This window comes from Apium graveolens, chromosome 11 (assembly GCF_009905375.1).
Source record: "Apium graveolens cultivar Ventura chromosome 11, ASM990537v1, whole genome shotgun sequence".
NCBI lineage: Eukaryota > Viridiplantae > Streptophyta > Magnoliopsida > Apiales > Apiaceae > Apium > Apium graveolens.
In genome coordinates this window covers 119,963,805-119,979,602 of record NC_133657.1, presented here as the reverse complement: position 1 = coordinate 119,979,602, position 15,798 = coordinate 119,963,805, and the positions used below count along the sequence as shown (strand labels likewise).

At 33.1% G+C, this 15,798-nt stretch overlaps 2 protein-coding genes across 2 annotated transcripts; both read right to left on the bottom strand.

The window, feature by feature from the left end:
- Positions 1–263: 263 nt before the first annotated feature.
- On the bottom strand, positions 264–1,588 carry LOC141698117 (bZIP transcription factor 53-like). The gene is made up of 2 exons (XM_074502734.1): positions 1,478–1,588; positions 264–1,329 (listed from the first exon to the last, which is right to left on the bottom strand). Exon 2 carries the CDS (start codon positions 910–912, stop codon positions 460–462), a length of 453 nt encoding a protein of 150 aa, XP_074358835.1. The 5' UTR covers positions 913–1,329; positions 1,478–1,588; the 3' UTR covers positions 264–459.
- A 1,863-nt stretch (positions 1,589–3,451) lies between these two features.
- LOC141697405 (suppressor of mec-8 and unc-52 protein homolog 1) lies at positions 3,452–14,609 on the bottom strand. The gene is made up of 16 exons (XM_074501769.1): positions 14,451–14,609; positions 12,553–12,763; positions 11,849–12,001; positions 11,672–11,720; positions 10,875–10,958; positions 10,318–10,421; positions 10,049–10,135; positions 9,900–9,953; positions 8,268–8,363; positions 7,803–7,930; positions 6,682–6,808; positions 6,525–6,584; positions 6,326–6,433; positions 5,325–5,425; positions 4,136–4,187; positions 3,452–3,723 (listed from the first exon to the last, which is right to left on the bottom strand). The coding sequence occupies exons 1-16, from the start codon at positions 14,477–14,479 to the stop codon at positions 3,625–3,627; spliced, it is 1,542 nt and encodes a 513-aa protein (XP_074357870.1). The 5' UTR covers positions 14,480–14,609; the 3' UTR covers positions 3,452–3,624.
- Positions 14,610–15,798: the final 1,189 nt, after the last annotated feature.

The following is a 15,798-nucleotide window of genomic DNA, read 5'->3' as shown; positions in this document are numbered from 1 at the left end:
TGGACTCAGTTCATCGATAATCAACTCCAAATAGCCGAATACTACGCAGTATGGAATTTAAACTCGGTGTCATCAATATTAACTACAACACAAACCTCCGTAGTTCTGAATTATCATATTTACAGAACAAAACACTCTGCTAAGGTTGTCCTCCATAACTGTCTTGCAAGTTTCTATTTTATGTTGTCTATCCAGTTTCTTCTATGTTATCACTCTGTCATTGTCCAACATTAAACAACACTGTAATTCCAAAACAACATCAATAGAACCTTTCAAAGAAAATCACACGTATACATAAATACATTAATACTAATCTCAATACATTATCAACTGAAATTTATATAATTCACTACATTACAACACACTCTAAGTTCATTATTTAGCTAGCACCGATAGATTTCTATCAATACACAAAAATACCAACTTAACCACACAACATTACCAATACAGCACTAAAATTCAGCAATTGAACATATCAGCAGATGCCGTGATTGGCTGCTGCCACGGTTCCATCAAAGCATCCGGTATCTGCCACGGTTCCATCAACGTATCCGGCATCCTAGGAATATCCATGGCAAGACCACTCACCTCCTCCACAATAGACAAAACCGTGTTAAGCGAATACAACCTATCACTCAACTCCGACATTTGAGCTCTCAACACATTATTCTCGGACGCAACACTAACAAACATGTCAGTAGCTTGATTAATCTTGTTCATAACAACCTTGTTCTGGCTTTGCAATTGGCTAATTTCGCCAAACAATTCATCAACACGTTGCTGCTTCTTCATTCTTGACCTCCTAGCCGATTCCCTGTTGGATATCATCCTCTTTCTCTTCCTCTCATCAAACTTAGCGTATCGTAGATCACCGTCAGAGCCTGAACTAATTTGTGTTTGCGGAGATGCCATATCAATAATCTCAATTTGTGCTTCTAACTTAATTTGTGATTCTTTATCTCAATTCGAGATTATAACCTAATTTGCGATTTCTTTTATGATCAACGGAATCTCGGGGTAATATTTCAGGGTAAATACGAAGAGTTTAGGTAAATCAACAGTTTTCGAGATTTTAAAAGATACGAAATGTATGATCAAGGGGGGGGGGTTGTTAATGAGTCCAATTCAGGAAAAAACGTAGAGCAAGTAGAGATACACAACGGAGAAGGAATGAAGAATACGAATACGACGCACGAAAATCATCGTATCATGGCTTAGATTGAATAACTATACAGAGACAAGATCACAAAACTATGAGACGATCGGAGCTAATATGTATTTAAATTAGTGGTAGCTGAGCTGATAGATTACACAAATTAACAGTTGAATCTGCAGAAAGGATGAACAAATTAAATTAAATTAGATCTAGAAGTTATAATTATCTAAACAAGAAAAAAACTAGAAAATAAATTAAAAAAATATAGTAAATAAATAAATAAATGAAATAAGAGAAGGAGAAGGGAGAAAGTAAACTTACAGGGAGGCGATGCAAACAAAGCAGAGACCAAAGAAGATAATTGAAGGGTGGGAGAGGGGCTTTTATAGCCGAGGGAGGCTTAAATTTTCCACGTGTCAAATATTATTTTTTATTTTTATTTGACCTAAAGTATTAATTTTGCTACGTATTTACGTCCCTTTTTTTTTAATTAAATTGATCATTTTTTTTATCATCAAAAATAAAAAAATTATTTTTATTTATTTTTAAAAAATCAAAAAATTTATATTAAAATATATTAAATTTAATTTATAATAACTTATTTTTTTCAACAATTAAAAATAAATTATTTTTTAATAATTATTTTGAAATTAATAAATTTCTAATAAATTTACATCGTTTTTAACAAAAAATCAAATATAAAAATGAATATTACATCGGGAGTATTATTTATTTCATTATATTGGTGCGACACAGCGCATGCCGCATAGTCATATGCAGTGGTGGACTGGAAGGGACATATAGATTTTTAAATGTAACGTGGTGACAACGCACACCATAATTGTGAATAAACAAGTGGCCTAATTTTGTACGCACATGTCAAGCACAATTATTTCGAATATTCGTTCACTGTTTCCGCATATTTAATTGATTTTGAATTCCTATATAACATGTATTTATGTCCAAAATACATTATTTTTAAATTTTAATTTTCTAAAATATCGATTAACGATACTATCTGTCCAAAATTTTTATGAAATACGTATTTAATTTTTAAAAATTTAACAAAAAATATACATGACAAACATGCGAAACCCTTTAATTTTTTGTAAGGTATTCGCATGACTAGCATGCGTATACCCAAAAAGTGAAAGGGAATACGCAAACTAGTTATGCGTATCATTTGTCAAAATCCGAATACACATCCCTATATACGTGTTTCGTGAGTATTTTGGACACACCAATTAATATTTTGGACAATTTTATCCGATTGGTGGATATTTTGATTTTTTTATCTAACATGTTATATGTTGGTTAAAATTTAATTTTAAGTTCAAAGTAGCCTTTAATTAATATTGCTTTATGTATATATATAAACAAATAAATTTGGGGTACATAGTATTTTATCTTTATAGTTTGTCTACAAATCTTAAATATCAACTTATTTTTAAATTGTTACAAAATTAGAGAGGCACTTATTTAATGTTCAAAATAATTATTCAAAGTCTAACAAAAAACAATGCAAAAAAAAGAAAAAGAATAAGACACGTTTACTTATATTTGTTTATAAAAACAATCAATGGGTAATATAGTTTTGAAGGTAAACCAACTTGAGAAATGATCCGGTCTATAATGGAGTGCCGTCGGTGTAACCTTTTGCTGAGGTAAGGGATGACGAAGAAGCGCATTTTATACACGTACATAATCGGTGGATCTACTTTTATTAACCCCATCATTATTCTACCATAACCAACTTTTGTAGTACAGTTAAATCTCGATAAAATAAATATCATTGGACCGAAATATTTAATTAATTAATTGAGATTATATATTTATCGGAATTAAAAATATATTATATATATTATATTGATAAAAAAATTATTTGACAAAATTTTACATTTATTAAATATTCATTTATCGAAAATCTATTGTACTTTAATTTTTGTTAGAAAGAAAATTTTTTGTACTCCCCGGTCCTTTTAAATTCTATAATTGGGGTTTCATACTCGGATTGCATTTTGTTGAATTAATCGAGTTACAACATTGTATTTTAAAAATTCATTTTTTGTAAATAAAAACTTAAAATACGTATTTTTTCAAAAATAACTTTGAAAATTGTATTTAAAAAAACTCTAAAAATTATAATTTATAAAAAAAAATTGAAAAACAATAATTTAGATACCCAGAATGTGCAAAAGATTATAGGAATAAATCTTTTATTAAAAAACAAATTGGAGTATAGAGGTACAGGACTACACGGTCTTTTTAAATTTATGCATATTTCGAAGTTGAATCTTAAATGAAACTTTAAGAAAATTGTATTTCTTAGTGCAAAACTACAAACAATTTTAACTTAAGAATTATGGGGAGAGGTAATAACAGTTTATCTTTATGAGTATTTTCCAACAGAAATTACATCAACCTAAAAGGTTTGGTTAATACAGAAAACCGAAAAGTGATGTGTTTTTTCACGGCTTCCACAACTTCATGGTGCAATCTTCTCCATAGGTTGCAACTAGATTTCTGTGTGGGTGATGGTTTATACCGATTACATCCTTTTCATGCACCTGCCAATGCAAAGTGTGTAGAGATATAGCTTTAGCATATAGATGTTAGAATTTGTTGAAACTACGCCAAAAAAACAACAATAAATATACATGCCGAAAATCGTTAATGCTTCTGCAAATTTTTGGTTATAAAATATTAAACTCCTTGTATGTCCTAAAATTTCTTTGATTTCTCTGCTATTATTGCACTCCACCAAAAATGAAAAGAAAACAGAGACCCAAAGGAAAAGAGAAAAGTGAGCAAGGACCCATATTAACAATTCTTGAGAAAGACAGAAAACTGATTTCAGATAAAACACACACATATTTTCCTATACTCTACCATATTTTCCCCTACCATGTTTACTAGTTTCTTCAATTTTCACATATTGGTGCAGAATGGAAATAATTACGGTTTTATATAAACTGTTACCTTCATCAAATGTTCCAATTTTCCTGATTGGTGGCTGAAGCAATACATATTTCTGCAAATATATAAAAATTCAATTAATAGGTTAAAAAAAAATAGGTAATGTACCTAATTCAATAAAACATATGTTTTAAGTAAAAAAATTTACATCATTAGTTTTGATCATTTTCTACAATAAAAAACTCTTAGATACACTACATATATATAAAGTTATACACAACACTACAAACTTTTGGGTAATGCATACTAAATTAATAGGGGATTACCTAATAAAATTAGGATGCATGTTCATACGAACTCAAATGTACCTTACAGGTCACATAATAAACATAGTGTACTACACAATACAATAAAATATGACAAAAGGAAACTTACAAAGTCTAGACTGAAATACCACTGTACTTCTATAAACTCCTAAAAAGTTAGAATTAATTATCTCATGACTTTGAACTCATTTAAAGTCTCAATATAATACATTCACCTAGAACTTATCAGTGCCGCACTAGCTTTATCCATAATTACAAGGACTGTTGTGCAAGTCATCTGAATTTTGTCTATATGGTAAAATGTGTTCAGGTCCATGTTTCAAAACAAAAACCTGCTAGATATTCTAAATGATTCAAATGTCATGATTGCAGCCTTGCTATGGAATACCACCATGATTATAATAATTTTACAGCAGACAAGGTTTTAGGTGGGAGTGACTCAAGAATAACTAGTTCAGTTAATCTACATTTATTAATACAAATATTTTCTAACCTTTTGAGGATGAATGTGATCTCCGGAAAGGGCTCTAATATCTTAAATAATAAGAGAATATTTTAATATGCAATTAAAGCATTAGGTATCCTCGTTTTCCTTTGAGGACCAACCTTTATTTGAAGCATTGCACAGACATCCGAAATTATTATAACTCGGTAAATAGTCCAAAATTTCACATGGAGTTTCTCCACAAAGCACATCATCATTTATGTGTGTAATCGCAAATCTGTGTGTGTCCAACATATCACGTATAGCAAGCCCCAAAATCCTAGTTCCTCTTTATTGTCATAATACTGTAATAGGACTAAAGGGAAAGAATAGTTGAGTTCAAAGACAGCCCGACAAGAAACAAGGAAGCGCCGCTAAGCAATTAACAGTTCAGTACAGCATATCACGAAATCCATTTAACTAAAATTTTGTAAGCAACTACCTGTCTTCACCAACACAATATATCCAGTCCCCTTTAGGTGATAAACAAGCTGCCACAAAATCACCACCTTCTCTTTTACCCGATGAAAAGCTCTTTACAACCTACACGTGAATCGAAAAGAAGAAAATTACAATAACAACAATAATGGAAAAAAACTGTGGCTGATGCTATCATGGTACACTGAAAAACTTCGAAAGACCACCTGCAGCCTTAAAACTGCTGAACTGCATGTAAATCATCAGGATTATGAGGGAGCACGCCCAGTTTGTCAGTTTGAGCAAGAGAGTTGTTCCTCAAAGCTCAAACTCAATTTGAACACTTACAAATTATTATTTTAAAAAAGTGACAGTGGCCTCATTGAAGCATCTAATACTGCATACCAAACTAATCCGGACTTAGCACTATTAAAGCTCAAGTATTTCTTCGATTTTCAAGGAACTACAGACAGTTATTCAGTCATTTTTGCGCTCGCACACTTTATTCTTAAGTATTTGCATTAGTGGCACAACAACCACTTTTTTCCCAATAGAGAAACCAAAAAGTAATATACTCGGGTCCCTAGTATAAGCCATTTAACTTTTTGACGTAGGTCAAGGTATATTAAAAGACTATATGTATATAGTATTTTTTTGTTTATTACTCTACATAAGATTTCACTTCGAAAAATAATCTTCTACAACCACTTAATGTCTACATCTCACTACTAGCTTTTTTTCCCACCTAGATTCCCAATCATAACAGACAGTCATATCTTGCTCACATCACTTGACCTATTTAAACTTCCGACACTTGTTTGTTAAGATGTCGGTGTTGTCTTTTTATTTATTTTGCTAATTCCTTTTCTATCTTCTCTCTTGTTTAATGGATAGCTTCTCTGTCTTCTACATAACTACTATATTACTTCTCTCAATTCTTCCTTTGCATTTGTGTAAAACTGAACTTCATCAAGAAAATGGCACAGTCCTGTAGACTCTATATTGTATAAAGATGAGAACATTTACCTGCCCCTGAAGTGTCATTAAATATATTGATGATGTCTTATTGCACACAATAATGTGATCTGAGCTTTTTGAGAAAAGATGAACAGAATTCACAGATGCATCACCACCCTGAACATTGAAAAAGGGAGAGGTAAACAAATATAGATATAACCACTATGATTTTGTGAAATAGATGAGATACGCGTAGCAGAAAACATACCCTTAAAGGAGGTGGTGGCTTGAACGTATGCAGGCAGTCTGTAGTCTTCAAATCCCAGACCTAAGTTTAGTACCGCATACATATCAATCACATAATTCTAAGGAAAAAACACCTTTGTTGACTTTTAGCTTCAGGAGACAAAATAGAAAGAACTAACCTTCACTGTGCAGTCACTGGATGCAGTAATAACGCGAAGTCCGTCATGTGTAAATATGGCATCATTTACATACGATGAATGGCCGCGAAATTCTTTCAACAGCTTTCCCGATTTTAGCCCATGTATCCTACCCCAATAGTAGAAATCAAACCATTTAGTCATTTAGGTCTTGTAATTAATTAGTAAGAACCATAAGGTGACAAAAAGATGGCACGTTTAATTTTTTCAGCCAAGCTAGCATAGCACACAAACTCTCAATTAATGTGGACTTCAGCTATCAAACATAGAATCCTTTATAATATAGAAAAACAATATGTTGAAAGATACTACCTATTGCCAAAATCTTATAAATTGCCATACCTGTATAAAGAATGTGAGTCATATAGATAAAGTGCACAATCATCTGTCGCGGGGATTTTCCCCATAGTCAAATTTATTATTTTGAAACAAATGTGTAGGTACAAACATAACATCTATGTGTGTGCCCTGTGTACACAGACAAAATGTTGAAACTTTACTTAGTTTTTTTCAGCCCAACTGTAAGCATGACTTTTAGGTTCAATTTTCAAGGACAATTAAATTGAATATATACTCATACGAGGATCTAAAGTTACCACTAGTCCTTCGATTTGCGAATCTGCATATTTTCAATCTAATTAACTTTGACAATGGGAGGCAATACCCGACATATACAAACAAAAAACCACACAAAAAGAATACAAAAACCAGTTGAAACTCTTAAATTCGGGTCAGGTACGGATTGGCTCAAATTTACTGAAAAATAACCTTTATATAACCTTCCATAACCAACTCAGGTGTAAAATCCCAACTCGGAGTCACCTAAGTTCGGTTCATGTTATGTAAATTATCAGTTCTCCGGTTCGTGTTCTAAATGACCATACTGGCCCTTCAAAATTTTGGGTCTATTCAAATATACGACCTGAATCAGCTTACTCGACATGAACCCGAACCATGAACTAAATTTGACCCCTAACTATAACGTGGATTATAAGTCCCCAACATAACAAGTAAGATGACACACAATTTGAGATGGGGAGAAAGTATAAACATTATTCAACAATTCAACAAAAATTGGATATATCATTTTATAAGTACAGCACCTTGCAGTTCCATCAAACGATGTGCTTAGCAGCTGAGTTCCATCTCGAGAAAAGACGACACTTGTAACACCTTGGGAATGTGCACGCTCAAGGCGACGCAAGCATTGAGCGGTTCTGATCCGCCAAACCTGCAACAACAAAAGAAGTTATGATTATGGTATACAAGTTTCCAGGTTTTTCTATTGTTATTTTCTTACATAGAGAGAGCAACCGATATTTGGGCATATACAGGTTCAAGTACAAAATAATCAGATGATCCCTGCTCAGTATAATACAGTAAGACTCTAGTTAATAATGTGAACTTCTGCTTTTAAGTATTCTTATAAGCTGGAATTGAACCCAATCCATCTTATCAGCAATTAAACTTTCCTGATCCATTTCATTAACAACAGTTGGCTTTAGTAAGGAAACTGATAACTGGAGAAAATATTTATATATATAAACTTGCACAACATTAAAGCTTACTTTAATCTTTCCATCTTGAGATCCAGATGCAAGCATTTCCGAATCCCTACTAAAATCAACACAGAGTACAGCATCCTCATGCATCATGAATTGTTCCTGCAAAAGGTTATCGAATGACTTAGCAACTGTCTGATAATCATGGTTGTCACAGCGCTCGACTAGTTAGTCGACGACTAGTCGAGCAGTCGAGAATGGGTAGTCGACTAGAGTAGTCGACTGGAGAAAAACTGATATTTCGACTGACCGGTCGACTGAGCGACTAGTCGGGTCGACTAGTCTTTGGGATCCTCGACTGGTGCTAAATCCGACCCAAAACTGGTCAAAACCCAGTCAACATCTAGCCTAATTTAATTTTAAACCCACAAACACACTTGTATTGAGCCCTAATTACATCATAGTGGCTACAAGTAATGACAGACCAGAATCACAATCAGACTTCATCATAATCTTCTTCTTCTACCTGGTAAGTATATTCTTCTTTCTCTTCTCTTCTTTCACACACACACACACATATATATGTATTACTTTTGCAGTATATGTACATATACTGACAGTATACGTATATGTATTTACTTAGGTAGTAATAAGTAAACATAAACTTGATATCACTGGAAAGTTAGTGGTGATGACGCATTTATCCGCTGAATACTGAAATATAACATCTATTAGGTGTTAAAACCTAAATTACATAATATATATCAAATATATATATATATATATTCATAATGATGTATTATTTTATTAGTCAACTAGTCTACGACTATTCGATGAGTCGACTAGCCCGAGGTCCATCGACTCGCCTCGACTTACCGCCGTGACAGCCATGCTAATAATATGATAACTTGAGAACAGATCAGATAACTAAATTATTTAGGCAAAATTTATAACATCATGTTTGCCAATTGCGATATTATCAAATGAATATCAGATGATAACAAAGTATGCTGACCAGGCTACACAAGAGCAGATCCTATGATTAATTCTGGTCAATCAAATGTGTTCAAGATAATCTAGAAAAGGATACGGAAAGATTGCTGAAGAATAAATACTGAGAAGATTTTAGAAATATAGTACAAGATTTCTGAGGTATTATCTTAGTTTAAGTTTATGATTGTTTTTGAACCTAGGGACAAAGCACTTATGTTGAACAATACTAATCCTAATTATATAACGTCCTTAACAAACTAGGTTAACCTTTAGAACATTCCCAAGGTGTTAACCTTGGGAATACTTTCACGCAGATTATTTTCTAAGACGTGTATCGCTTGTTGGGAATGTGCACATTGATACATGGCATTTGCATGCAATACTTTCACGCAGACGCAATTCCCTGATACACGTCATAGGAAATAATCTTTAAGAAGTTTATTAAAAGGTGTGTGTGTGACCAACAAGCGACTTTAAAGCGAGTGTTACCGGAGGATTATCATTAGATAACTTCTGCGAAATCTATAATTGTAAGAAAATTTCCAACAAACTATTTTCTTGAAAAGATGACATCAATAAATATCAAAGACCACATATAAAGATTCACAGGACCACACCTGCATAATAAACTACTAATATGAGGGCAATTCAATTGTTAGAAAAAGAAAAAAAAACTGGAACAGAAAAATAACAAAAAGAACTCACTTCAGCCTGATACTGGAGATCCTTTTTAAGTTTCCCGCTTATGTGATCCCAAACCTGGCAAAACAGAAATCGGCAAGCAATTTGATAAGAATGAACGCCCAAGAGCCCAACACTAACCGCTCCTGGAGTATTTTTGATATCTCAAGTACCTCAATAAATCCATCAACAGAGCAAGAAACAAGGAACTGGCCATCTGGTGAAAACCGAGCACATTCTGGGTGACTCTTTTTCCCAAACTATAGGATGAGATCACAGAAAAATCATTAATAAAAATCAATATTGAAAGAACGATCCTCAAGTAAAATTAAGAAGCCAGAAACTGCCAGAAAGGAGTCTTAATTTACAGTGTGTGATCCAGTCACAAGCAGTCAAGCACGGAGGCTGCTGAAGAAAATCAGCTGTATAAAGTGATGCTTACTTTGATAGTATGCCCAAGACTGGTTGGATACATATCTTCAACATCTTGTTTCATAGCAGCTGTGCCTCGAAACAAGTCAAACTGTGTTCCAGGTGGAAGCAAACCTGAAAGAACCAACAATCATTACTCCATGAAAGATATAACATGGTGGTAAGCTTTAATTATGGCATAGGCACATAGCTATATATTAGGTTTCCTGTCGATGAAGAGCTTGATATATTGATTTCAAAGGTGAAATAATGTAATGTTGGAATATATTAAAACTATAAACAAAGATAAAAAAAAAAAATTGAACGATGGAAAAAGAGACAGAGACTCCAACAGTCAAAGATTGGTCCTGTTGAACTTTTATTACCTCAAATACAAAGCAACAATCTATGCATACTCCTTACAGAATAAGCATATAAAGCTTCAGTTATGTGTTCTAGAAACCCGTTTCTAAACAAATGTGAAGTCGCATATCAACATAAGTTGCTGTTTAGATTCATAACCAAAAGGGATCCACATATGTCTTGTTCAAGTTACTCATAATATGCAGATCACTTTAGAATGCTAACCTTGATGCTGCTGCCACTTTAGAGCCTGACCAATTAAGGCCATTAACCGTGATGGAGGAACCACAGAAACTTCTGCTGCAAGAGCTGAAATTCCAGTAAAATAAAACGGTAATTAGCAAAAATTGAAGATGCACGGTAAATGACCTATATAAGCTTTCCTCTAGCTTTATACATATGTAGAAAAACTGCATGTTAAGTAATCATAAAAGGCAAACACCCATAACAACCCCCTCCAAGTCCTAATTCAAGGCCATGCTCATCCACTGTTCTTGGTTCGAAGATGTCTAACAACTCAGCTAATAAGAACTCTTTTTTCTTGTTTCTCCATAGAACTAACTGACTTGTTAAATATATATATTTAAGAGAATGATATATATTTAGCAATGCGACAAACAAATAATGATACTTGGTTTATGAACTTGTATACTGAAACGAGTCACATGCCTCCAACAAGGCTTGAATCGTCACTTAAACATGTTATCTGATGCAGTATGCAACTGGCCAAGAGGTTGAATGTTATATTATAATCATACAACCTAATAGACCATTGGCCTTTGGTAAACTCAATAGAGTATAGACTCCTTAGCAAACTTAAAAATTAGCTGTAATCATTTTCCCGGTCTCTATTCACATGATGATATAATGACATATCATTGTTTCTTGAATATCTAAATATGATAATATATTCTGCATCTATTGAAGAAGTCGAAATGTATGGGAACAATTCATATGTGATGCAGAATTAAATGCATGTATTTGATCCGGTGCTCATTAATGATGTTAAAAAGAGGTACAACCTTGAGCAATTTGTGAACGTCTCTTTTCCTTTGTCGAGTCTTGATAAGCCTGTGAATATGGAATTAGCCTTGGGATTAGAATAAACCATTAGATAATTATAAAGATGTAAACGTGAAGTTCGTCACAATAGCAAAAACTATGGCTAGTATAGTTGTATCTTGAAAAAGCATCCTAACCTCATGCGGATCAAAATAAGTTCGTACAAGAAGATGCTCAAGCCTCAGGTATCTTTCAGGTTGCTCCTGTTTCATGACAGCCATCGCCTGGGTTTGCCTCAAAATAGACCGTGCAGTATCCATTTCTCGAAGTTCAATCATTTCTAGAACAATCTAAAATACAGATTAGACAATTAGGATATAGCTGGTTGCAAAAGTGGATGACGGGAAAGCAAAGAAATGGGAAACATTTTTTTCCTTATCTGGTATAAAGCTAGGTAATCTTCAGTCTTCACAACCCAGCTACAGAAATTTTATGTTCAATGTAGCCGAGTCGCATAAACAGTGACAGTTCTCGTGATTTCTTTAATACATGAGTAATTCACACACTTGTAGAAAAAATAATTAAATCTTATCGCACAGAACTTTGCACAATGTACACCTAGTACATGGTCAAAATAGACATAACAAATTGAGAAAAGGTGTGCAATTATTTGAGTTGCATAATATTTGGAAGAGAGTAAACAGGAGGAAGAGTATTCCAGCCGTCAAACACTACTTACACCATTGGCAGACTTTAGATACAACACTATTTCAACCACTTGAATTTAATACTTAAAAGATAAAATAATATAGTCCCAGGTTGACCACATATGTACAAAGAATATAGGTATATATTCATAAGACGATGAACAAGTTTTTCCAGAGCAATAAATGCTATATACCTGCTCATACAGATCCTCTAGCTTCTTTCTTGGAAGTTTTAGTTGCGATACTTGTGGCAAAATTGCATCCCACCTACCACCGTTAATATCAGCAACAAATGTTTCAAGGCTGTCGACTGTATTCAGTGAAACTTGACACTCACTTTGTAATGTCTGAAAAGATTGGTGCAAAGAATTTTCCTTGCAAAACTGAAGAACTATCTTAATTACACTGTGGACAAGAATAAGAAAGGTATATTAGTTGAGCAGTTAACCCAGCAATAAAATCAGATAATGAAGGTACTGCACCAACAAAAAGGAATGTATATCACACTCTATGTCAATACTACAAATATGGATATGTTTAGACTGAGAAGTGAAAACACACTGCCTTGCAGGTTAAAGTATATGAAAATCAACAACCTTAAGAAGGTTGCATTAAAGACTTAACTCGTGTCAACTACGAGAAATTTCTTTTATATGGTACTACAGCAGTGTAGTGGCCTTGCTATTATATGGAGCGTATGACTGCATTATAAATTAGAAATGTAAAAATATGTTGATAAGTGTTCATCCCCGTTACATAGTCTTCGGCCACTAACTTAACATTTTTAAAAAGCTGGCTGCTTCGCATTTCCCAAAAGTCAGCTTAATATAATTACAACTTTCTCATCTCCTATGTTGCACGGAGACGGGTACGGGAACATATAACGGTACGGGGACAGGGACATGAAACGACAATTTTAAAATTAAAGGGTACGGGGACGGAAAGTAATATATTAATAAAATATTAAATTTTTTATATAAATAGGATAGATCCAGCATTTTCAAATATTAAAATCGTCGGAGATCAACCCATTCTCCATTTCAGGCTCGTCAAGTGAAAGTTATGCAAATTCCAAGAATCCAGCATCTTCTAAAGAATCAAAATTATCTCCACCAACATCTCACATCTTGTTCTTCTCTGTTTCATATTGTTCAGAATTCCTGGAGAAGCGTTGTATTTGTATGTTTATATGAAGAGCGTGTGCATATAACTCATTAGAAGCGGCTCACATTAAGGTTTTGTATGTTTTATTTAAGTGGGGACAGGTATAGTTGCCATTTTAGTTCAGGAAACGTCCCTAATATCAACCCACCGTCCCCAAAAGTCCCCAAAACCCAACTTTTGGGGACGTCCCCGTGGCGTCCCTGGGACGTCCCCGTGGCGTCCCTGGGACGTCCCCAAACTTTGGTACGGCACCTAGTAGTAGGCGTCCCCGTGCAATATAGCTCATTCCCCTCTTGCCTCTTATTCACTGTATACTGCCCCAAGAGCTACTTCCAGAATTGGGTAATTCTTAATCTCCGTACTAAGCAGCTGCTCTTTCTTTCCAAGATACCATGATTACCAATTCTTATAAATAACGAAATCTTTAGACATAATAGAAAAAACTCGGCAAATTGCAAAATTAACGTAGCCCGCTACACAAAAGTCTAAAATCAAAATGTTACATACATGCCACAAAAACGATTAATAAACTACTCTGTCATTTTCCAGTAGCAGAACTAAATGACCTACTTTTCCGAAAATAGAACAGACCCTAAACCCTAATAAGTAATGCAGCAACAACGAAGACCATAAATTGTTAAAATTTACACTCCCCCTCTCTTCAATTGTCCAAAATCTCCAACAAAACCATCATCCTTATCCATTAACAATAACCACATCAACAGCACAATTAAACTAACACAAACATAACTAAACGTCTTAAACAGGTATCGAAAAAGGCAGTCTTCCAACAATTGTAACAAACCAGCAAACACTTTTTGGGTTTTAATATACATATAAACATGCAATTTAAGAATTCAATTAAATAAACAAGAACAAGACAATAAATTTGAAGATGTAATAGAAAGCTGAAGGGGGGGGGGCATACTCGCGAGCTTCAATTTCAAGAGTAGACATTGAGAAGCTTCTGATTCAAACAACAATCGATTTCCGACAGATTGGTGAATGATAGAGTCTGTGTGTGTGTTCCTCGTATCTGTATCTCTCTCTTTTTGCTTCTAAAGAGAAGGGTTTATATGACCTGGGGAAAATTGGTTTCAAATTATATTTTGCTATTTATTAAATTGTGCTCTTTTTTTTGTTAAAAGAACATTATATTTTGTTGTGAGCCTTTATTTAGTTATATTAATTTTTGAATGTTGGTTAAATATCACAAAAATATTATATGTGTGGTTAATTAATGTATTGGACTAGATATTATTCAATTGGGATTTAAAAAAAACTGAATATTGAAATCATGGGATATTCAATTTATACTATATACAATCTTTTAAAATTTGATGATATTCAATAAGGAATGAAAAAATCATTTATAGAATGGGTTATTTAATTTAAAATTTTAAAAAATTATTAAAATATGATGGTATTCAATTCGAATTTAAAAATATCCATTAAAATATAGTGATATTCAAAAGTTTTGGCATATTTTTTAATTTGATAAAATTATAGATTTTTGATAGATTTGCTAGTGTATTTTCTGTTTTCTGAAATAATATTACAACACATGAGTTTTTGAAGATTTGTAGAAATCAATATTTAAATCAGCAAGATTCTACAAAAAATTTCAATAACTCCGTTAAAATTCACGCAGGATTAAAATCAGCAACAATTATCTAAAATCCATGATTTGTTATAAAACCCTTAAAATCTGAACTGAATACACCCCTCAAATTTGCTGTTTTTTAAGTTTAATAATATATACAAACATATACAGTATTACACTTATTCACTTTCCATATTTAAAATTTTAATATTTGTCCTTTTAATTTTTGGTTGGTCACAAATAACTAATGACGTTATTTATTTTTTTATCACACCCATCTAAGTGGGGTGATGTTTAAAATTACCCATTTTTGGAGTCCAATGACTGAAAATACCCATTTTCAGAATACATGGCTGGAAATACCGTTTTGGATACGCATTTTGTAATTGGGTAAGTGTAATACGCATTTGAGAATCGGATATCTAAGAAAATTACTAAAAATACGCATTTGTAGTTTGGGTATTACCATTGAGATACGCATTTGCCAAATGCGTATCTTAAAAAAATAAAAAAAATAAATTGAATACCCATTTGACAAATGTGTATCTAGTACAAAACACGATACTCAAATGGCAAATGCGTATCCAAAACGGTATTTTCAGCCATACACTTCCAGAACAGGTATTTTCAACCATTTACCCCCAAAAATGGTTATTTTTAACATTCTTTCATC

Bases quoted from the DNA above. Each gene is read 5' to 3' on its own strand.
- LOC141698117 (XM_074502734.1), bottom strand. From the start codon at position 912: ATGGCATCTCCGCAAACACAAATTAGTTCAGGCTCTGACGGTGATCTA.
- LOC141697405 (XM_074501769.1), bottom strand. From the start codon at position 14,479: ATGTCTACTCTTGAAATTGAAGCTCGCGA. The intron at 5,426-6,325 runs GTAAATGTTCTC...ATTCACGTGTAG, and splicing joins TAATGACACTTCAGGGGCAG to GTTGTAAAGAGCTTTTCATC. The intron at 3,724-4,135 runs GTAACAGTTTAT...TTGCATTGGCAG, and splicing joins AATTGGAACATTTGATGAAG to GTGCATGAAAAGGATGTAAT.